The sequence below is a fragment of the Biomphalaria glabrata genome, chromosome 7 (assembly GCF_947242115.1).
Source record: "Biomphalaria glabrata chromosome 7, xgBioGlab47.1, whole genome shotgun sequence".
In the NCBI taxonomy this organism is placed as follows: Eukaryota; Metazoa; Mollusca; class Gastropoda; family Planorbidae; genus Biomphalaria; species Biomphalaria glabrata.
Genome location: NC_074717.1, coordinates 44517199 through 44540614, shown reverse-complemented (window position 1 = coordinate 44540614; position 23416 = coordinate 44517199). Strand labels below are relative to the sequence as shown.

The 23416-nt window shown below is 38.8% G+C and overlaps 1 protein-coding gene across 1 annotated transcript; it reads right to left on the bottom strand.

The window, feature by feature from the left end:
• Positions 1-1518: 1518 nt before the first annotated feature.
• Positions 1519-9242, bottom strand: LOC106067380 (uncharacterized). Its single transcript, XM_056034760.1, has 5 exons — positions 9085-9242; positions 7297-7391; positions 4585-4650; positions 3326-3437; positions 1519-1685 (listed from the first exon to the last, which is right to left on the bottom strand). Exons 1-5 carry the CDS (start codon positions 9131-9133, stop codon positions 1669-1671), a joined length of 339 nt encoding a protein of 112 aa, XP_055890735.1. The 5' UTR covers positions 9134-9242; the 3' UTR covers positions 1519-1668.
• Between the last annotated feature and the right edge of the window lie 14174 nt (positions 9243-23416).

The following is a 23416-nucleotide window of genomic DNA, read 5'->3' as shown; positions in this document are numbered from 1 at the left end:
TTGCTCACCCGGGTGGCCCTGAAGCCTTCAGCGCGCCATTGATTCCATCTATTAAAAAAGCTGTTCTACTTTTTTTTACAATCTAATTAAACATTAAAATAAATTCAACTTTTTAAACTTCCACTTTATGCAGTAAAGTAAAGTTGCCCTTTCAGACCTTGTGGTCTATAGGGCAGATGATGTAAAGGTCATCAGTTTCTGTGGCCTACGGTTAACGAGGGTGTCATGTGGCCAGCACAACGACCAACCGCCTTTACTTTTCCCCAACTAATGTCAGGTACCAATTAGAGCTGGGTGGAGTCAGAGGCGCCCAAAGATCCCGAAATTACAAATCCCAGTCTTCACCAGGATTCGAACCCGGGACCCTCGGTTCGAAAGCCAAGCGCTTTACCGCTTAGCCACCGCACCTCTTACTTTATGTAGAGTCTAAAAGAAAAATTAGCTGTCGTGTTTCGCAAAGTTCTGTTTATATTTAGAAGACATAAAAAATATATTTTTTTGTTGATCTACTTTTCCAAAATAAAACTTTTCTTTTTAGAATTTTATACCATTTTAGTATAAAAAAAAAGAAAATGAACTTGTTGAGTAAGTTTTTAACAAATAAACATTGCGTGTGTAATGTGTAGTGTCCAATGTGTACTAAGAACTGTGTGTGTAATGTGTAGTGTACAATGTGGCTGCCTGGTCGTGCGGTTTGCACGCTGGACTGTCGTTTGGATTTATCGATGGTCCCGGGTTCAAACCCTGCCCGCTCTCATCCCCCGTCGTCCTGCGGGAGGTTTGGACTAGGAAGTAAACTATCTTCAACTCTGAAGTAAAACATGTGTAGTGTGTAGATCTCAAGGGGGAAATGACAGCATTCCAAAAGAGATCTTTGTTTGGCGAGGAGGAGGGTGTATCAGAGATGTCCTCCCGTAAGCGTCATCAGGACCAATTCAGACGCCATTTTGACCTCACCGGATGGTCTCTGACAGAAACAGTTGGAGAGCTCTCACGAGGCCCTCGAAGAGGACAGGCTTAGATGACGTAAAGAAGAATTAAATAGGCCCCCTGGCGAACAATGGCTTTGTCTACATTAGTTGTGGGAAAATATGCAGGTCATCATTAATCTTCGGAGTCGAAGACATTACTATGATTATTATGTACGATAAAGTGTGTAATGTTGAGTGTGTAATGTTGAGTGTGTAATGTTGAGTGTGTAATGTTGAGTGTGTAATGTTGAGTGTGTAATGTTAAGCATGTAATGTTGAGTGTGTAATGTTAAGCATGTAATGTTGAGTGTGTAATGTTAAGCGTATAATTTTGAGTGTGTAATGTTGAGTGTGTAATGTTAAGCGTGTAATGTGTCGTGTTCTGTGTGTAGTATCTAGTAGTCAATGTAAAGTATGTGATGTGTACATTAATAAAGTTTCCAACATAAACAGTTCCATTAATATAAAACCTGATCATCAACCTTTTAAATTAATTTCATTTTCAATACATTCATTCTGCGTACCAGACAAACAAAACGGCTTTAAATATAAAACCCACGTGACTTTTATTAAACCCGTTAATAAAACAAAGAATATTTGGTCAGGTGACTATAATTCTCTATAATCTTTCAACAGTAGCTCTTCTGTAGTGGAAACAATGGTCGTACACTAATCATGTTGAAATGTTGTTCTAGGATCAACCGTGTATTATTCCTGGAAATAGAAAGATAAACTTCTTTTTTTCAACTCGATACAATCAAATTGATATACAGATATACAATAAAATTGGTGTACAGATATACAATAAAATTGGTGTACAAATAATACAATTGGTGTACAGATATACAATACAATTGGTGTACAGATATACAATACAATTGGTGTACAGATATACACTACAATTGGTGTACAGACATACAATACAATTGGTGTACAGATATACAATACAATTGGTGTACAGATACACAATATAATTGGTGTACAGATACACAATACAATTGGTGTACAGATATGCAATACAATTGGTGTACAGATATACAATACAATTGGTGTACAGATATACAATACAATTGGTGTACAGATATACAATACAATTGGTGTACAGATATACAATACAATTGGTGTACAGATATACAATACAATTGGTGTACAGATATACAATACAATTGGTGTACAGATATACAATACAATTGGTGTACAGATGTATAATACAATTGGTGTACAGATATACAATACAATTGGTGTACAGATATACAATACAATTGGTGTACAGATATACAATACAATTGGTGTACAGATATACAATACAATTGGTGTACAGATATTCAATACAATTGGTGTACAGATATACAATACAATTGGTGTACAGATATACAATACAATTGGTGTACAGATGTACAATACAATTGGTGTACAGATATTCAATACAATTGGTGTACAGATATACAATACAATTGGTGTAAAGATGTACAATACAATTACAAATATGAAGAGACTGTGTTGAAACGGCGTGACAGAAGTGCTCCTAGATCCCCACCCCCAAAGCGCTATAAAGATTAATTCATGCGCCATTTTTCCCATACTTACTGGCTTAGAGTAAAGCAGCTGTCATAATGTTCTATGAAAACAGGGGCAGACGATGAAAGGAAAACCAGTAAAGTCCAGGCAGACAAGGGCTAAATCTACATTTAATTGCGGCTAAATATGCAGGGCGGAACTGGACCGGTGTGGTCACGTGAAATACTGCCCACATCGTTCATCTTCGGAATCGAAGACAACGCCTTTTTATTAGTGATGAAACATGACCTGTGACGTGGCAAAGAGCTATTGGTCTAGACTGTCCACAGGATGCAACGTCTCAGGTCAGTGCTCAGGCCTTCTATAACAGTTGATCTCGACCCAGCCCACGACCATCCAGATTTCCAATAAAGAATTTTTCTGACCGTTAGTATTCAATAGTCCTGCACTTTGTTACCCAGAGGTCAACGGAGTCCCCCCTGACCCGGTGCCATTATAAATGTTCCTTGCACAAATATAGAATCTAGATCTCCACCCTAAAATGTTGACATGACGTCGGAGAAGGACAGGAGAAGCAAATGGAACGGCAAGTGCCGATACAGTTTGGGATCAGCGGCGTCGCAGACTCTGCCATGGTGTAGCACTGGGTGCTGCAAGCTGCCTACAGTCGAGCCGCCGACTCTTAATTTTTCCTCAGGGTTGACTCCCGAAGCCTTTCCCTTGTTGGGCGTATCTGCAAGGCAGCAGAAGGTTTGAATTCAGAGTTTTCCTTCTCCTAAGGGGGAGCTTGCCTAGGCTAACGAACCCCTCCACCCCGAAAGTGTACTTCTATTTACCCATGAATAAGGCTTCTCGTTGCTGATTGCATGACGGGACATCTAGACAGCAGAAGTAACAATCTTCCTTGGCGCTGAAGTCACAGGGAAAGGAAGCATAGGTCTCACATTGCTGCAAGTAGAAACAAGATGGCAAACATGGGAAAATTCAGGTGATTGACATGACAAAGTATTTTTTATGTTTTTTTTAAATTTATTTTTTGGTTCTATTAGTGTGCTGTTTTATGATATAAAAGGGATATAAATCTGGTAGCATTGAGATATATGACAGTTTGCACACGCTATTTCGCCGACACCCAGTCTCGGATCAAGCTGAAATTTTGCACACTTATTTATTTTACCTGACAACACAGTAACCAATAACAGTTTAAAAAATCAATTAGTTATTTGGTAATTAATTATTTTGTTTGATATATCGAACAAGGGAAAGAAATGGTACTTGAGTGAAGTGCTGGTATAAGCTGAATTAGTCCCCTTTATAGGTCGCCGCTTTAAAGTAAGTTTGAAACTAACAATACATAAGTATACAATCCTATGTATGTCACTAGCAGAGTGGTTAGTATGTCGGCTCGAGGAGACGTGAGCCATGAGTCCTAATTCAGGTGGTTCCCCTTCCCCCTCCCTTTTTTTTTTTGTAAATGCTAGTTAAAACCTATTAGGGTAAAATTCACCCAGATATCCCTTTCTTTCTACCCCCCCAATTTTCCCAACTGGTCCTGATAAGTGATAGGACCATTGCGTACTGAGAAAGCTAAAAGCATGAGCTAGCGCTAAACAAAAACTATTGGTAAAAGTATTGCTAAATGCACACATTTATTGTTGTCAGTGTGTAAGTTCTATGACAAATTTAATTACATGACAGATCCAAAGTAATTGATACATTAACACTTTGTATAATATTTTTAAAAAATTATTTTTTAAAATGCTCTTCTTGGTTGTTTTTTTTTTCTTTTTTTTTTTTTGGGGGGGGGGGGGGGCGGGGGGGTAATCTAAATAATGTTGGTATTGCTAAATTTTAATCTTCAATAGGCGTTTTATGGCCTACTTATTGTCGGGGTGTTGTTTTTTCTTTGGGTGGGGGGGGGGAGGGGGCTCTTTATTACTAATCAAGAAAGTCTATATACAAATGAGCTCAACATTTGTCAAACAGGGGAGTACTGCCCTTCTCGCGAATAATTGAAAACAGGGGAAGAACCGCTCCTTTCTTGATATGTTGGCGTCTACCTGAGAGAGCTGCTACCATTGGTTATTCAACTCACGTGATAGTTAGTGCAATAATAGTTCACTCTGTTGTTCAGGCCAAGGTCAAGTTTAAACAGACAGATCTGTCGAAAGAAACAAAACATTCCTTAACAGACGCCTACGTGGCTAGACTGCCGTCAGACGAGATTTATTTCCAAAATATCCAATTTAAATCATGGACAGTACTAGTTAAAATCGATACTTTTAAGGGAAAATATTTTAGCCACTGATAAAATGACCTACTTGTAGCTACTTTTATTTTTTACATTAGCCCCAGGACATATCTGTTGAGAATAATTGTAAAAACTACTATAAAATAAGCTTGTACTCTTGCATGATAAAACTCATCTTTATATTTACACTAGACAATAGATTAATATTATTGTTGAAAAAAAGATTTGTAATATCTTGATGACGTAGAGAAATCTTAGAAAGTTTTTTTTTTTAATTGTTTTTCTGTGTTTTCATGCCAGCAGACGTACGTTGCTACTTGTAGGAGTTACCTCCCTTGCCGGAAACATTCCCAACAATGTCAAGTAAAGACGTCGATGAAGGGTGACGTACTAAAAGGGTGCTCGAGCTTTTTCACTTCCGCTCAAAGAGACCAGATTTTTGTGCGCGCTCGGCTGACATGTCGATGTCCAACAAAACCCGGCTTGACATTTCAACATTGGCAGCGTCCTTGAGGCTTCTCAACTTCTGCTCGTAGGGACATATAAGTTCTATAAGCGGGTCATTGAGCAGACGTGTTAGGGTATGGTTCAGTGCAGGGCCGGATTAAAGGGAGAGCAGGAGGGCTACAGCCTCAAGAATGGGGCCTCCACTAAAGAGGAAAATATATCCGAATTTCGATAGGTTAGACCAGCAGTTCTCAACCTTTTAAGCTCGTCGACCCATTTTTACAACCCTCGACTCTTCCGCGACCCCCCCCCCCACACACACACACATATACACAGCAATAGAAGAATAGACAAAGACAATCCATATTTTCGGTGGTCTTCGGCGACCCCTGCAAATCGTCAATCGACACCCAAGGGAGTCGCGACTCACCGGCTGAGAACCCCTGGGTTAGACGCTATTAAGTTGTTTTTTTTTTTCTAATTTTTAATGCTAACACTTTAAATCTTACGTCGGGTGCCACCTATGCCGTGATTAAGAAGTGTGCGCTAATAGTCTTAGCATGCTCGGAATAAGTAAATACAGCTCCGGATTTACAGACAGTGCGTCTACCAAGGGCCTTAACCCTCCACAAGCTCAAACATATACACTCTTAAAAAAACTAAAATATGCAAAGTAAATATTTTTTAATAAAGGAAAGTGAGATTAATACAAAAGTGCTATATGCGATGTTTTTATATATAAATATTTTTATTCAAAAGTGGATCTTTATTAAAGCTTTCGAAAGAGTTTAGGGGGACTCCACATACTAAATCCGGCCCTGGTTCAGTGTTAGGTTATTGGTTAACTCTTTCTCTCCTAACCGACGATACCAACGTTCATTCCCCCAGAATGTGGTAAAAAAATTACGGAGAGAAAGAGTTAATGTTAGGCAGTTGTTAAGCATCAGGTCATTGGTGTGTTAGGTCATAGGTCATTGGCTTGTGCCAGACCATTGACTAACAGTGTTAGGTCATTTGTTAATACCCTAGTGCTATTAGAGTCCCAGTGCTACTAGAGCATGGAATGGGTTGCTCTAGTCAGCCAGGAAAACCAATGAGTTGGCAGAGTTTAAGTCATTGGTTAACGTCCATGACTAGATTGACCTATGGATACGTGTAGGACGTAATCATCTTTTTTGAAGTAACGTCTGTAATTTATAATTAGTAAAGTTCCCCTTTCAGACCATGCAATCTATAGGTCATCCCTTTCTTTAGCCATAGGTTAACGAGCAGTGTGTCATGTGGCCAGTGCAACGAACAACCGCCTTCACTTTTCCCCAACTAAAGTCAGGTATCTGAGTTGGGTGAACTTACAGATTAGTGTCATTAATGTGTCATGTCATTGGTTTTGTCAGGTCATAGGTTAGAGTAAGACCATTAGTTCGTTGCAGCTTAGCAGGTGAGTGCTCAGTTTTTGGTCGTTAGGTTATTGGTAAGCATCGGGTCATTGGATTGTTAGGTCACTTGTTAGTGTAAGGTCAGCTCATTGGTAAGTGTCAGGTTTCTTTTGTATTAGGTCATCAGGGCCGGCCCTAGCATTTGCGGGTCCCTATGCGAAACGGATCGCGCGGGGCCTAGTCTGGGTAGGGATAAGCATAATATCAAAATTATTATTTTTTAATTAGGCCTACTTTCGTCTTTGCAATAAATTTTTATCAAATGAAAGCTCGCAATGCAAATGTTTATTTATTGCTACCCAAAATGTCAATTTCGTCTATTCTTCAGGAGATTTGAATAAAGTCAAAAAAAAGTTCAGGACTTTATCGTATATTTTGCCTTTTCATGAGATTTCCTGGAGGCCCTGGAAAATCAGGAGGTCGCGAAAACCCTGTTATTTTATGTACTTTATAATGGTTTAATTTAATAATGTACACTTAGAATTAGCGCGGGGCATATGAAAGCGCGGGGGCCCACTGCGACCGCATAGGCTGCATTGGCCTAAGGCCGGCCCTGCAGGTCATTGATGTGTAAGGTCATAGGTTACAATCAGGTCGTTGGTCAGTGCATCAATGGAACCAATTGAACTCGCTTTCAGCCAGCACTAAACACCAATCAAAAAGTGACCCTCACCTCGTGAGTGTTGTGGCAGTTCTGAACGTGTGTGCACGTGGTGTGGTCGTAGGGGTCACTGCACACTGGACACTGGTGGACCCAGTGGTGTTGCCCTGAGGACATACGAAATAGTGGAGTACAATATGTTTATTGGATTCAGGGTGCATTAGTGTATGTGTTTGTTTCTTTTTTAATTTTTATTTACATAATGTAGATGTTTGTTGACCATTTCTTTGATGCAAAAACATTGACTAAAGTGAAATATGCACTATGACTCATACCGGTACAGAGTTTTATGTAGTGTATACATAATAAGATATGAAATAAAAAGAAAAAGGGGCATCCTACAAACTCACATTGCAGTATTGTTCTATCAATTGCTTAGATTTTCTTCATAGTTAAAACTTAAAGGTTGAAAGTTGGTGACAAGACATGAGTCTAAAATAGTATTTAAAAAAAATGCATCATTTGATTTAAGTTGAAATTTTACTCATAGATCCAGTAGTAGGACTGGATCGCTAAGTTAATAGAGCGTGTCGTTGGCTAAGCTAATGCTAAGTTTTTTTTTAATGCAAATTAAATTAAATTTATTAATTTTTTGTTTTGACTTTTGATGACAAATAAAACAGGAATTTTAAGATTACTATATTATTTTTTGAATATAAAATAGTGTTACGATTATCTCTCCTACTCAGGCCTTCTGTAAACACTGCTAAGCACAACACATCAACACATCAAGAACTTGACAACAAGGCTCCAAATAATCTGGTACTTTAATAAGGGTCAAATAAAACAGCCAATACGACACAATTGGCAACACAATCAACTGCTACAACGTTAGACCGTATATCACTGTACTAAACTCATAAACTCTACTGTCTCTTCCTGGACTCGTACGTTTCAGTGGAGGACTGCACCAGGACCGACTTCATGGCCGACTAACAGTCCCGGTCTCAACGCTCTCCGGTCTTGAACTGCCACTTTCTTACACACTGTGTCTCTGGTCTGCGCAAGCTTAATGATCAGATGACCATAACACGGGCGCTATTCACGTGCAAATTCATGCCAGTACTGTCCCTTGCCTTTCAATATAGCACGCTAAACTGTATCACTGGCCTGTGTCACCTATGTCAGCTAATCACACACAGTTAACCCTTCTGCGCCTCCAATAGGGTCATAACAATAGGAAAAGATTTTTTTTTTTAATTAAAAAAATCTACTTATTTTGCATATGATTTACCCGGAAAAATACTTCTCAGTTTCAACGTGGCGCTCGGGTGGAAACGGTCGTTAGATGAGCAAAACAGAACTCACGTTGGGTTGTCTAAGAACTGGGTCCAATGCGTTTGGGGTGATGGAAGTAAGCCCCAACAAACAACCGGCAACAACAATGGAGGAGTCGGGAACAGGGATGCACAAATTTACATCTGCTTGGATCTTCCCCAGACAGAAGTTTGTTTAAACAGGCAGATGGAGACAGGTTTTCGGGTGCCCAGAGTTCCAAGTCTAAGTCTTAGACTCAACTCTTAGGGCAAGTATGAAGACAAAGAATTATTAAAATTAAAAAAAAAAATTTCAGCTTTTTTTTTGAGGAACAAAATATATCGGAAAAAAAAACTTTCTTAAAAATGTCCATGTACTCTTTAGTCCGAGGCTTCTTTCATCTTGTTTATACAGGATTTATAAATTGTTCTTTCCCCCTGAGCTATGACCGACATTTTGCTCTAAGTAGATCATTGAGCCTGCTCTAGCTGACTCAAGCGATTTGAATAAAAAAAAACAAATACCAAGTATTAATTGACTTACCATTAGCTACCAAGAGAGCTGCAAGAAGTAACACTACATATGTGAACATTTTGGTGTTATTTACAGTGGAGACGAGAAGAAATGGCCAACGTTACAAAGATTCATGCGTAAAAATGTAAAATGTACTGACAACGAATATATAACCAGATCGGTTTACCGTACATTTCGACCTAAGCATGGGTTGAATAACTAGGTTCGGCCTATCTATTTTTTTATATAGAAGATCTAGATTTAGATCTATGTTAATTATTTTTTTTCGACCGCGATGTTTTTATCGTATTAAGGTCTATGTATTTGTAATCATAGCTGTTTGTGTGTTTGTAAATATGCTTGTGTAGGTGTATGTATGAGTGTGTAATAATTGTCAATAGATAAATGATTGTAGGAAAAACCTTGAAATTGTTTTCATTTAATTATCTTCTTTCGAAATTTCTCTATTTCCTCTATATCTATCTTTCTATCTATTTTATTCTATTTAGCTTTTAAACTTTCCCTCTCTTTCTGTTTGTTTTAATCTATCTTTCTTTCTCTCTTTTTCTTTTTTTTTTATTTTCTCTTCTTAGTTTTCTCTTTTCTCTTCTTTTCTCTCACTCTCCATTCGCCACTCTTTCTCTCCTTACTACTTTCTCTTTCATTGTTCTTTTTTCTATCAATCTCTTTGAGAATCTGTTCACATCCCAGTCAACTCTGACCAGGCAATATGTATGACCTTTTAGTCAATTCAAACGAAATGCAGAGCTGTACAGTACTGAAATACTTTAGTGAAAGTGAGAGAGAGAGAGAGAGAGAGGGGGAGTGGGAAGAGTGAGGGAGTGGAAAGAGAGAGAGAGGGAGTGGGGAAAGAGAGAGAGAGAGGGAGTAGAATGAGAGAGAGAGGAAGTGGGAAGAGAGAGAGAGGGAGTAGGGAAAGAGAGAGAGAGGGAGTGGAAAGAGAGAGAGCGAGTGGAAAGTGAGAGAGAGGGAGTAGGGAAAGAGAGAGAGAGAGGGAGTTGAAAGAGAGAGGGAGTGGAAAGAGAGAGGAGTGCAAAAAAGAGAGAGAGGGAGTGGAAAGAGAGAGGGAGTGGGGAAAGAGAGAGAGGGAGTGGAAAGAGAGAGAAGGAGTGGGAAGAGAGAGAGGGAGTGGAAAGAGAGAGGGAGTGGAAAGAGAGAGAGTGAGTGGAAAGAGAGAGAGTGAGTGGAAAGAGAGAGGGAGTGGAAAGAGAGAGAGGGAGTGGAAAGAGAGAGGGAGTGGAAAGAGAGAGAGGGAGTGGAAAGAGAGAGGGAGTGGAAAGAGAGAGAGGGAGTGGAAAGAGAGAGAGGGAGTGGAAAGAGAGAGGGAGTGGAAAGAGAGAGAGGGAGTGGAAAGAGAGAGGGAGTGGAAAGAGAGAGAGGGAGTGGAAAGAGAGAGGGAGTGGAAAGAGAGAGAGGGAGTGGAAAGAGAGAGAGGGAGTGGAAAGAGAGAGGGAGTGGAAAGAGAGAGGGAGTGGAAAGAGAGAGAGGGAGTGGAAAGAGAGAGGGAGTGGAAAGAGAGAGAGGGAGTGGAAAGAGAGAGAGGGAGTGGAAAGAGAGAGGGAGTGGAAAGAGAGAGGGAGTGGGGAAAGAGAGAGAGGGAGTGGAAAGAGAGAGAGGGAGTGGAAAGAGAGAGGGAGTGGGGAAAGAGAGAGGGAGTGGAAAGAGAGAGAGGGAGTGGAAAGAGAGAGGGAGTGGAAAGAGAGAGGGAGTGGAAAGAGAGGGAGTGGAAAAACTGAGAGGGAGTGGAAAGAGAGAGAGAGAGGGAGTGGAAAGAGAGAGAGGGGGAGTGGAAAGAGAGAGAGAGGGAGTGGGAAGAGAGAGAGGGAGTGGAAAGAGAGAGAAGGAGTGGGAAGAGAGAGAGAGAGGGAGTGGAAAGAGAGAGAAGGAGTGGAAAGAGAGAGGGAGTGGGGAAAGAGAGAGAGGGAGTGGAAAGAGAGAGAAGGAGTGGGAAGAGAGAGAGAGAGAGGGAGTGGAAAGAGAGAGAAGGAGTGGAAAGAGAGAGGGAGTGGGGAAAGAGAGAGAGGGAGTGGGGAAAGAGAGAGAGAGGGAGTGGGAAGAGAGAGAGAGAGAGAGGGAGTGGGAAGAGAGAGAGAGAGGGAGTGGAAAGAGAGAGAGAGAGTGGAAAGAGAGTGAGGGAGTGGAAAGAGAGAGAGAGAGTGGAAAGAGAGTGAGGGAGTGGAAAGAGAGAGAGGGAGTGGGGAAAGAGAGAGAGGGAGTGGGGAAAGAGAGAGAGAGGGAGTGGGAAGAGAGAGAGAGAGGGAGTGGAAAGAGAGAGGGAGTGGAAAGAGAGAGAGGGAGTGGAAAGAGAGAGGGAGTGGGGAAAGAGAGAGAGGGAGTGGAAAGAGAGATGGAGTGGGGAAAGAGAGAGAGGGAGTGGGAAGAGAGAGAGAGGGAGTGGAAAGAGAGAGAGGGAGTGGAAAGAGAGAGGGAGTGGGGAAAGAGAGAGAGGGAGTGGGAAGAGAGAGAGGGAGTGGAAAGAGAGAGAGAGGGAGTGGAAAGAGAGAGAGAGGGAGTGGAAAGAGAGAGAGGGGAGTGGAAAGAGAGAGAGAGGGAGTGGAAAGAGAGAGAGAGAGAGGGAGTGGAAAGAGAGAGAGGGAGTGGAAAGAGAGAGAGTGAGTGGAAAGAGAGAGAGAGGGAGTGGAAAGAGAGAGAGGGGGAGTGGAAAGAGAGAGAGGGGGAGTGGAAAGAGAGAGAGGGAGTGGAAAGAGAGAGGGAGTGGAAAGAGAGAGAGGGAGTGGAAAGAGAGAGGGAGTGGAAAGAGAGAGAGGGAGTGGAGATTGTGAGAGAGAAATAGATATATTGAGAGAGAAAGAATATGAAAGAGATTTAAAGAATAGGAGAGCAATATTACGAGAAAGAGAAAAAAAAGAGATAAGAAGGCGAGAATGAAAAAGAAGAAAGAATGGAATGAAAAGGAAGAGGACAGATAAATAAAAGAAATAATTTGAAATAATAGTCTTGCTGAATGTAACTGCTATAAATAGCTTGGCTTTTAAAAATACAACAAGGTCTTTTATCTGATGCCCGGGGCGCCTTAAGAAACAAAATCTGAAGGTCAGTTTATACAAACACCAAAAGATTCCCCTTTCTGCACTAACTGAAGTTTTGGGTGCAGCTTGAAGCTTGCATGTGATCGTCTTGGAGAGCAAAAGAGAGGGAAGGAGCATCCATCAATCACGTCCTACCAGTGTCAGGGAAACAAAGTGTCACCAAAAGTTCAAAGACATGATTTGTTTTTGTATACTTGGTAGCGACATTAAGACTGACTGACTGACTGACTGACAGACAGACAGACAGACAGACAGACAGACAGGTAGATAGATAGATAGATAGATAGATAGATAGATAGATACTGGCGGATTCTTGGGAGGGAGGGAGGCGGCGGTAGGGTTGGGGCGAGTCCTTGAAGCTTTTTACACATATTTGGGTATACAATGAATTTATATTTTAATCATATATATGCTACTCATTTTATTGATTGCGACATGATTGAGCATTTCATCCCGACCACCCCCACTTCTCTTCAGCGAACAGTAAAAAAATAAAGTATAGTAATAGCAACACTATCCGGTCCGTGGGGGGGTGGGGGGGGGAGGCGTTAAATGCAATGCATCCCTCTCACACCATTGTTTTAGAATGGCATGTTAAAAAAGAACATAAATAGTGTAAAAAAGAAAACCCAACTGAAATATGCATGTTGCTGATCTTTCAACACTTACTTATATTGTGGCGCCTTCCTTTCTAATAAATAAAATTTAAAAAAAATAAATTAATTTAATCATTAAAAGATTTAGATTTAATAAAAAGATGGTGGGGGGGGTGAAGAAAAAAAGAATGGCAATTGTAATACGGACGAATACAGAATGGGTAGGGGTGGTAGATGCTATGTTGAGAAGGTATACAATTAGAAGTAGTAAACAAATTTGACATTTATTGATATTTCAATATATTTGTTAATTGTTTCGCAAGCTTGCTAATAAAAAAAAATTGAATCAATAGTAAATAGAAAATGGGGAAAGAATGTGGTACCTGATTTGATAATGTCTACAAAAAAAAGATAGTTAGAAGAAGACATTGCTACACATGCCAACATGAAACAGATGAACCTCTCCAGAATCAAGTCTAGTTTGTTTTTTATCTATCAAATAAAAAAAATTAGATAATATAAGATAATAAAAAAAAATTAACTTTTTAACTGACTTAACACACACACACACACACACACGCTCGCACACATAACAACGAATACATTCGGCTTATTATGAACAGAAAGCTTAAGAACTTGGTAAAAATATCCATTTTCCGACACTAAGAGACTTGAGTTTATCAAAAATTTATATTTGACCTATCTCAGTCTAAAGAAACGAAACAATGCAACTCAACCATTCCTTTATCAGGGCCGGCCGTAGATCATTGGAGTCATTGGGCGAAGTGAGTTTGGTGGCCCCCAAATGAAATAGAAAAATAAAAAATAAACAGCAAAAACATAAAATTACACAATTTATTTAACTCTTTCCCTCCTAACTGACGAAACCAGCGTTGATTCCACCAGAATGTGGTAAATAATTACGGAGAGAAAGAGTTAAAACCTAGTGCACCCCCAACAATATCACTGGGCAAAAGTTTCGCTATTACTTCTCTAAAATAAAGTGCTATGAGTCCCGAGCGAGACCCCCGCCAATCTGAGGTCCTAGGGCTAGGCGCCTGCCTAGTTTACCTATGCCTAAGGCTGGTCCTGCCTTCATTTCTTGATTGTTAATTAACCCATCGTTTCAAAATATTTGTTATTGTATTTAGTTGTTTACACATTGTGACTAGAGATGGGAATCGAACCCAACTTTTAAAGTTCGGGTTCGGTTCAGTTAGATTTAAGTTCAGTTCGATGACGAGTATAGTTCGGGTTCTGTTCGGTTCTGTCAGGTCTAAAGTTCGGGTTCGGTTTGATGTTATGAAATAAGGTAATAGCAAAATTAGGTACATGTAATAATGTTTAATTCAAATATTAATTAGATAAAACAGCGATGTGAAACCTTATTCGGACGGTGGGCCATTTTAATTTCCAACACTCGTGTCGCGGGCCACAAAACAGAAAAGATACAAAAACATAACATAAAAAAAACCCAAAGCACTTATATAAGAAACCCGTGGATATAAATAATTTTAAAAATTTTCCCTTTCAGACCTTACGATCTATAGGGCAGATGATGTAAAGGTTATCTATTTCTGTGGTCCACGGCTAACGAGGGTGTCATGTAACCATCACAAGGACATCCGCCTTTACTTTTCCCCAACTAACGTCAGGTACCCATTAGACCTTGGTGGACTCAGAGGGGACCTTAAGATCCCGAAATTCAAAATATCAGTCTTCACCAGGATTCAAACCTGGAACCCATCGGATCGCAAGCCAAGAGGTTTACTACTCGGCCACCTCACCTCCCACGTGAATATAATATTTACACAAACTCATGGGTTGTAAGAAGTGTATCATAAACCAACATCTGAAGATTCCACTGCATTGATTTTTTACATTAGATCTAGATTTTTTTTACACTAGAGCTAGATTTTTAAACTAGATTTAGATTTATATTCTAATTAAAATCATTGTAGATTCTAGATCTAGAATTTCTGGTCTAGTTTAGAATGTTTATTGTTTTACATGTTTCGGATGTTTCTTCAGAGTTGAAGTTCAAACCTCCTGCAGGACGACAGGGGATGGAAGCGGGCAGGGTTTGAACCTGGGACCATCTATAAATCCAAGCGACAGTCCAGCGCGCAAACAGCACGACCAGGCAACCATGATTTAGACTAGATCAAGATCTATAATTTCAATTTCAAGACTTAAAATGTAGATTTTTATTTCCAAATGTCTAGATCAATATTGCAAAGTTATAAAATACTAAAACTAATCTGCTATTTTTAAATTTAATATTGCATTCAGTCTATTAATAGATTATCTAGGCTTCTTTTTTTACATAAATCTTATCTAAATTACATCTACACTATTCCAAAGTTATATTTTAGATATAGATCGTAAGAGTGCTAAATCAGAGGTTTAATTTAGCTAGATCTACATCCTCATTCTAGTTCCATTTAAATGAAAATGCCAATAGCTCTGTTGGTAACTGTGCTGGGACATCGAGCAGACGTTGCCGAAGTACAAGCTCGATGCCTTGTTCTTTTCTTTTTTTTTTTTTCAATTACAAATCAATACCAAAAGATTATCTAAAATCGCTCGTCTGACATATTGTACATATCCGGTAGTTGTCATGCCGTAATGTGTAATATATCTCTTTATCAATAATAGGCTATTAGTTTGTTATTAAGTTAACAGCAATGCCTGGTCGCGCGGTTAGCGCTCAGGACTGATTATCCCGACGGTCCAGGTTTCATACCCTGCTCGCTGCCATCCCCCGTCGTCCAGCGGGAGATTTGGATAAGGAAGTAAATTATCTTTAACTTTGAAGGAACATCCAAAACATGTAAAACATTTTGTAGAAAAAAAAATAATTTTACAACGCCAAATGAATCTTTGAAACATTATTACTTTTGACAATCAAAACATAATTCCGTCTTGAATATTCCTTGCGAATAGGTGGATCCGACAGGGATCTAACTCCGACGTGGGCCGCCTCTGAGTTTGTGTGACAACATAAACTCTCTTTGTAATCTTGTTTGTTTATGTTCTTGATTTCATAATGCTGTTTAAAGATACTTTCTACAAAAACAGTCACAAACATCTCTGAACCAATAAAATAGCAAAGAAAGCCACAGATCTGTCCAACTTTTCCTGGTACTTTCTACATTTAGAGTCGACTTTTCGTGTCTTCGACTCTCCCATTTCATTAACACACAAATATTTAATGCTACGCCACCATTCGCGGTGAATCAAAAGAAGACCCAAAATGATCCAGTTGAGTTTTCCAAAATTTAAAAATAACTGTCAAATCATGTCACTGAAGCTAAGTTTTTATTTTTTCTTACTAAAAAGAATATTGCAAAATCTTTGATTTAGTTCGTTCATGGTAAAGACAGTTCTTCGGCTCAGTTCGCGTCGATCAATTTAAAAGTTCGGGTTCGGTTCGGTCGTAAGTGAGGTTCGAGTTCGGTTCGTTTCCCATCTCTAAATGTGTCTCTGAATAGAAATACTGCCAAGGATATGGAACAATGTTTACTTTTGCTTTGTGGTAATTCTTTTTTTTTATACAGTCAATAACAGTTTCAAAATTCAATTTCGTTGTGTACGTTCCCATGCAATGGCCGACATTATTTTTCAAACGTACTGTACTTAATTTTGAAATTATGTCAAGATTTTTGTTATTTCCATGCTCAAGTTCCATAACTCAAACAATTTATTCCAACTGACTAAAAGCTCAGGAGAAACAACTCTGAATGAAAAAATATTGTTAGTTTTAGTAGTGGTAAACAAATGGATGGACTAATGGGGTACCCTCCTGTTGAGGATCGGTCGTTGGCCTGTAGCTCCAAACATCTAGTACAACTGAACCAATGTAGGCGTATTATATTTTTAATAAATACATTTTAAATAGCTTGAACAAACTTTTCTTGTGAACAAAAACTCAAGATAATTTTTATTACAATATACACAGATTCATCTTCAGCTATAAATCTAGTAATGAGAATATGTGACAATTTTTTAAAGAAATCTAACTTATTACAAAATACACGTCTTTACTCTTTCATGCCTCTAGATTGTCAGCCCGTACTTAACAGCAATTAGGACAGGACATGTTGAGATGTCATCATGCCCCCAGACCAAAATGGTCCCTTTGTCATCATCACCTTGGAAACACAACACAAACACACAAACAAACAGAGTTCCTAACAACCCCCCCCCCCCCGGGCTCCGAAGCTTAGGGGCACCTAAACGGGTATCAAAGCACTACTTAAAGTAAAGTTGTAGTCTAGCTTTAAGTTATAAATTTTGAATTACTTACAAGTTAGCTTTTCTTAGTTATGCAAATATGAATTACTCACAGTATTTGGAGATGGAGTGGGGTGATGAGAGGCCTTACTGCCCCGGGTGCATGTCACAATCGGAACGCCACTAAACACATTGAGTACTATGAAGTATTTTGATAGAAAACATTTATAAACAAGGTTTCAAAGACAGTTTGTGGGGAAACACAAACTCCAAATCGACCCCCGAAGTTGTCAATCCAAGCAGGTAAAAAGGCAGGTTCCAATATTTTCAAAAAGAACATCAGAATGAAATTCTATCAAAGACAAATGACAGAGAAGAATGTGTCTTCAATAAATGACTTGTTTTACTGTGTCTTCAATAAATGACTTGTTTTACTGTGTCTTCAATAAATGACTTCATTTTACTGTGTCTTCTATAAATGACTTCCTTTTACTTTGTCTTCAATAAATGACTTGCTTTACTGTGTCTTCAATTAATGACTAGTTTTACTGTGTCTTCAATAAATGACTTCATTTTAGTGTGTCTTCAATAAATGACTTCATTTTACTTTGTCTTCAATAAATGACTTGTTTTTACTGTGTCTTCAATAAATGACTTGTTTTACTGTGTCTTCTCTTCTCTCTCTCTCTCTCATCTCTCTCTCTCTCTCTTCTCTCTCTCTCTCTCTTCTCTCTCCCTCTCTCTCTCTCTCTCTCATCTCGCTCTCTTCTCTCTCTCATCTCTCTCTCCCTCTCATTTCTCTTCTCTCTCTCTCTCATCTCTCTCTCCCTCTCATCTCTCTTCTCTCTCCCTCTCATCTCTCTTCTCTCTCTCTCTCATTTCTCTCTGTCTCTCTCTCTCTCTCATCTCTCTCTCTCATCTCTCTCTCTCTGTCTCTCGCGTGCATCTATAGAGACAAAACGTAAGAGGAACTGCTAATTGAAATGATTGTTTACTTCCATTATCGAGGATTTCCTCCCTTACAAAAATTGCCAACATGCGGCGGTCAACAAAGACACAGGGAGACGTCGCACGAAGACTTGCGGTCCAAGAATTGTCTCTGAAAAAGTGAGTGTCTATCAGAGGTGCGTACGCGTATGTAAATAAATAACTAGAACAGTCAACTGTTTCTAGAGAGTCTTTACAAAAACCTTATCTTATTGCCTAACGCTTGTTAACTTTTTAGGCCATGGGCGTGAAATGAAATCTCCCCCACGGGAATTAAGTGACTGATTTTTTGCTTTGATTTTGGTTATTTTAGGTGAGATTTTAATACAAAACCATCACTTGCCTCAGCGCTGCCAAGGGGGTTTTGACTTTAAAAACCCTACCAGGGGGTTTTGCAGTTAAATTCCCCTCTTCTATAAAACAAAACAAATAATAAATAATACAAACGACAATCCTCAAATTCAAAGAGCATAGCTAAGGAAGATTTTTATTTTAAATCTCCCTCCGAAATTTACTATGAAAACCCTCTCTTCAATATAAAAAAGTAAATTACTCACTGAAAATACGATGAGCGTAGCCATAGGCATTTGAGTTTTAACCCCCCTTCAGCGGGTTTAAAGCTAAAAAAAAACACCTCTTCAATAAAAAAAAAAAGCAAATTGCACACTCTAAATGTTATGAGCGAGGCCAACGGGGTTTGGAATTTACCCCCACCCCCTTTTCAGTGGGGTTTAAAGCTAAAAAACAACATTTTAATAAAAAAAGCAAATTACACACTTTAAATTCTATGAGTGTAGCCAAAGGGGATTTTGTATTTAAACCCCCCTCCAGTGGGGTTTGAAGCTAAAAAAAATACCCTTTCAATATAAAAAAAAAGCAAATTACACACTCTCACTCTAAAATCTGGGGGTTTTAAGTTTAAACTCCCCTTCAGCGAGGTTGAAGCTATAAAATACTTCTTCAATATAGTAAAAAGTAAATTACACACTAAATTTCTTTGAGCTTAGCCAAGCCAAGGGGGCTTTGAGTTTAAACCCCCCTCCTATAGATGGCTTTTTATTTAAAGTTTAAAACCACTTCCACTAAGACGGATTTTAGGTGTCAGTTATAGAGATCGGGTCTCAATCAAGGAAATACTAGGCCACACTGGGAGTCGACCCCTTGGTAAGGTTGTGACAGAGCGTCACATAAGGTTTGCGGGACATGTTCTCCGACAAAATGAATTACGCATAATAAGAGTTGCAATGACATTAGAGGCCATTACGAGGAAATCGCAAACAGGAACATCCTAGTACAACTTCACAACACACTTTCATAAAGGTCCTCTGAGCAGGTGGGAAGAGGCTTCAGACTTTACCAGTGACAGATTTTTATGGAAACAGCTTGCCGCTCAAAGAGCCGATAGGCGCGGTAGGATCTAAGTCAGTAAGAATAGCACATTAGGTTTTGAAATAAAACTTTTTAATAGCATGATAATGCACAGTGGATACCTCAGAATATGCATTTTGTTGGCTTTCAATACCGGAAATAGTGCTTGGCTTCGCCCCGTGTTGGGGGAGCTCACAGCGCTCTCCCCAGACCTCATTGGTGGCAAGGGTGTGGAGTCTAAAAGTTTTCAACTAACTCCAGGACGAGCCTAATCTAGGGTACAATAAACATAAACGTCTTCCGAAAGAATGAAGAGTCAGAATGTAATAAAGATTAATTATACACACACATATATCTATATCTATCTATCTATCTCTCTCTCTATATATATATATATAAAATCCTGGCTACGCCCATGCTTTAGGACATGAGAGTGGTAACATTACGTTGATAGAAAATACAAACAATTGGAAAATTCTGAAAAACTGCATTTTGTATTGACTTAAAGTTTTTCTGATACCTAATTAAATCGAACAAAGTCTATTTCCATTCACTGAGTTATAACTCTATCTATGATAATAGTGTCAAAGCTTGCTCTCAGCGGATATGTTACAGAAATTAGATGAACTATTTTGAACAATGTCTATAATTTCAATACTCGATACCTATATAATTAGATAGTCGAATGGCTGACTATTTTTGTCCACTAAAAAGAAGAGTGTATCTGGGTTAATGATACCGTGATCGTTTTTAAATGCAATTTTTAAAAAAGTTGAAAGAACTCGAGAGCTCAAGCCTCCTCAAGCCAACACGAAATCACTTTTCCAGCGAATCGCTTATGAAAACAAAAAATGTTTTATAGTTATCTTTTGTTAGCTTCAAACTTCAAACTGGCGACTTACAAATTATAAAGGGGACTAATTCAACTTATACCAGCACGTCTATTAAGTACGAATTTCTTTTCCTAGTTCAAGATACCAAACAAAACAAAAAATAATTACCAATTGTAAATTGTTTTGTTTTTTTGTGTTGTCATGTAAAATAAATAATTGTGCCAATTTCAGCTTGATCCGAGATTGGGTGCTGGAGAATCTTTTTGTGTGTACAAATTTTGTACCAGACAGACAGAGTTGATATAAGTTTTGTAAAAAAAAAAACAACTATTTATTCATTTGTCTTGTGAACAAATATTATTTGTCTCATACGATAGCGCCAAAAAAAAAAACGTTCCGCGAAAACGAACAAGGCGTCAAAAAGGCGGCGTCAAAACGGCCAAAAAGATTATTTCGATTTTTTAAATTTGTTTTACCACAGTGTTTATTGTAATGCACAATTGTAAAACCAAAAAATAAAGACTAATTATTATTATTATTAAACATTATAAACCTTTTATTGCCATATTTTATAGTTGCACATTCTCAAAGCTATACACAGATTCCATTACATGAGTTCTAAACTAAGAACAAATTTGACAGAAATTTAAAAAAAAAAAAAAAATGATCATTAAGAGGATTACGTGAGAATGCATGAATTTTTAAGAGGATTCCTATTTTTTTAATACGTACATATCTATAATGTCATTTTTTTTTGTCATCACTTTAAGTTTTTATGGTTTTTTTTTGTTTTGTATATTTGTTTGTTTGTAAAACAAAAGAAAAAGATCAAATGCTGAAATCTGACGTCAAAGGCATCATTTATGTCTCGGCAGGAAAGACAATGCCATGATATATTTTGGATCTATTTATTTCTTCATGAATGGAAGCTAAAAAAAAATGTCATGATCTGTATCCTGATTAAAGTTCAATGACGTCAAATCCGTTCTGTATTTGAATAGATTCAAATATACGTTTCAAGTCTGGTGCAGTCAGTTGTCGAGATGAGCCTTTCTTTTTTTTTAAAGCACAAGTTAAACAAAAAATACATTTTTTTTAGCACGGATTATTTAAATTTGATTTTGTATTTTTGGTGTATATGTTGCTAGATAGAGTTCTGATGGTCATTCCTTTAATTTCATTGACCTCTTTTTTGATCCATATTGTTTTGTCTTTTTTTTAAGGGAATTTTTTTTTTTATTTTCTACTGCATCTCCCATTTCTAATTAAAATAAGTTCTAATCTAGTCCATATAGTAGTTAAGGTGTAGATGTCATTTTAATGTAAATATTGCCTTATGGTTTAGTTTGTACTTCTTTTATTTTGGCCATAGTTTTATAATTACCCCCCTTGGGCATTTGAAATATTTATTGCTTTTTATTTATTTGTTGACTGCTTGTAGAAATTTAGTAAAAAAACATAATTTATTAGTGTGTAATACTTTTTTTATTGCTTTGAAAACAGTATTTGCATTTGAAATGATCTAATTAAAAGACGAGCTACAGTAACACAACCGTTCTGTCTCACGTTCTGGGGGTTTCTCTCTTAACTAAAAACCAATGACGACAACGCCACCTATCTTGCATCATTCACGATCAGTTGCTAACCTAGTCCCACCGTCACCATAGAAACACATACAGACACATGCCATAACTACCTTCAAGGGAAATAAATACTTCAATATTCAGAGATATGGCTAAATTTGGCCTCGCTTCTGATCCGAACGCTTTAGGATATGAGCCATCGGTAATAGGGATGTAATAATTTACATGAGCTTGGATCATTCCCAGACAGAAGTTTGTTCAGACAGACAGATGGAGGCAAGCTTCCATAGACCTAGAGTTCCAAGATTCAAGCTTCCATAGACCTAGAGTTCCAAGATTCAAGCTTCCATAGACCTAGAGTTCCAAGAGGCAAGCTTCCATAGACCTAGAGTTCCAAGAGGCAATTTCCATAGACCTAGAGTTCCAAGAGACAAGCTTCCATAGACCTAGAGTTCCAAGATTCAAGCTTCCATAGACCTAGAGTTCCAAGAGGCAATTTCCATAGACCTAGAGTTCCAAGAGTCAAGCTTCCATAGACCTAGAGTTCCAAGATTCAAGCTTCCATAGACCCAGAGTTCCAAGAGGCAAGCTTCCATAGACCTAGAGTTCCAAGAGTCAAGCTTCCATAGACCTAGAGTTCCAAGATTCAAGCTTCCATAGACCTAGAGTTCCAAGAGTCAAGCTTCCATAGACCTAGAGTTCCAAGATTCAAGCTTCCATAGACCTAGAGTTCCAAGAGGCAATTTCCATAGACCTAGAGTTCCAAGAGTCAAGCTTCCATAGACCTAGAGTTCCAAGATTCAAGCTTCCATAGACCTAGAGTTCCAAGAGTCAAGCTTCCATAGACCTAGAGTTCCAAGAGGCAATTTCCATAGACCTAGAGTTCCAAGAGTCAAGCTTCCATAGACCTAGAGTTCCAAGAGACAAGCTTCCATAGACCTAGAGTTCCAAGAGACAAGCTTCCATGGACCTAGAGTTCCAAGAGTCAAGCTTCCATGGACCTAGAGTTCCAAGAGGCAAGCTTCCATAGACCTAGAGTTCCAAGAGGCAAGCTTCCATAGACCTAGAGTTCCAAGAGGCAAGCTTCCATAGACCTAGAGTTCCAAGAGTCAAGCTTCCATAGACCTAGAGTTCCAAGAGTCAAGCTTGTATAGACCTAGAGTTCCAAGAGTCAAGCTTCCATGGACCTAGAGTTCCAAGAGTCATGGACTCAACCGTTATGACAAGAAAGAAAAAAGTCACCGCATTTGTAGGAAGGACTGGCAAGGACAAAAATTAAGGGCTGACAGTGACAAAATATTATGGGCTGGTGGTGACAAAAGATTAAGGGCTGGTGGTGACAAAAGATTAAGGGCTGGTGGTGACAAAAGATTAAGGGCAGATGGTGAAAAAAGATTAAGGGCTGGTGGTGACAAAAGATTAAGGGCTGGTGGTGACAAAAGATTAAGTGCTGGTGGTGACAAAAGATTAAGGGCTGGTGGTAACAAAAGATTAAGGGCAGATGGTGAAAAAAGATTAAGGGCTGGTGGTGACAAAAGATTAAGGGCTGGTGGTGACAAAAGATTAAGTGCTGGTGGTGACAAAAGATTAAGGGCTGGTGGTAACAAAAGATTAAGGGCTGGTGGTGACAAAAGATTATGGGCTGGTGGTGACAAAAGATTAAGGGCTGGTGGTGACAAAAGATTAAG

Bases quoted from the DNA above. Each gene is read 5' to 3' on its own strand.
- LOC106067380 (XM_056034760.1), bottom strand. From the start codon at position 9,133: ATGTTCACATATGTAGTGTTACTTCTTGCAGCTCTCTTGGTAGCTAAT. The intron at 7,392-9,084 runs GTAAGTCAATTA...GTATGTCCTCAG, and splicing joins AGCTCTCTTGGTAGCTAATG to GGCAACACCACTGGGTCCAC. The intron at 3,438-4,584 runs GTGAGTTGAATA...TTCTACTTGCAG, and splicing joins ATTATTGCACTAACTATCAC to CAATGTGAGACCTATGCTTC.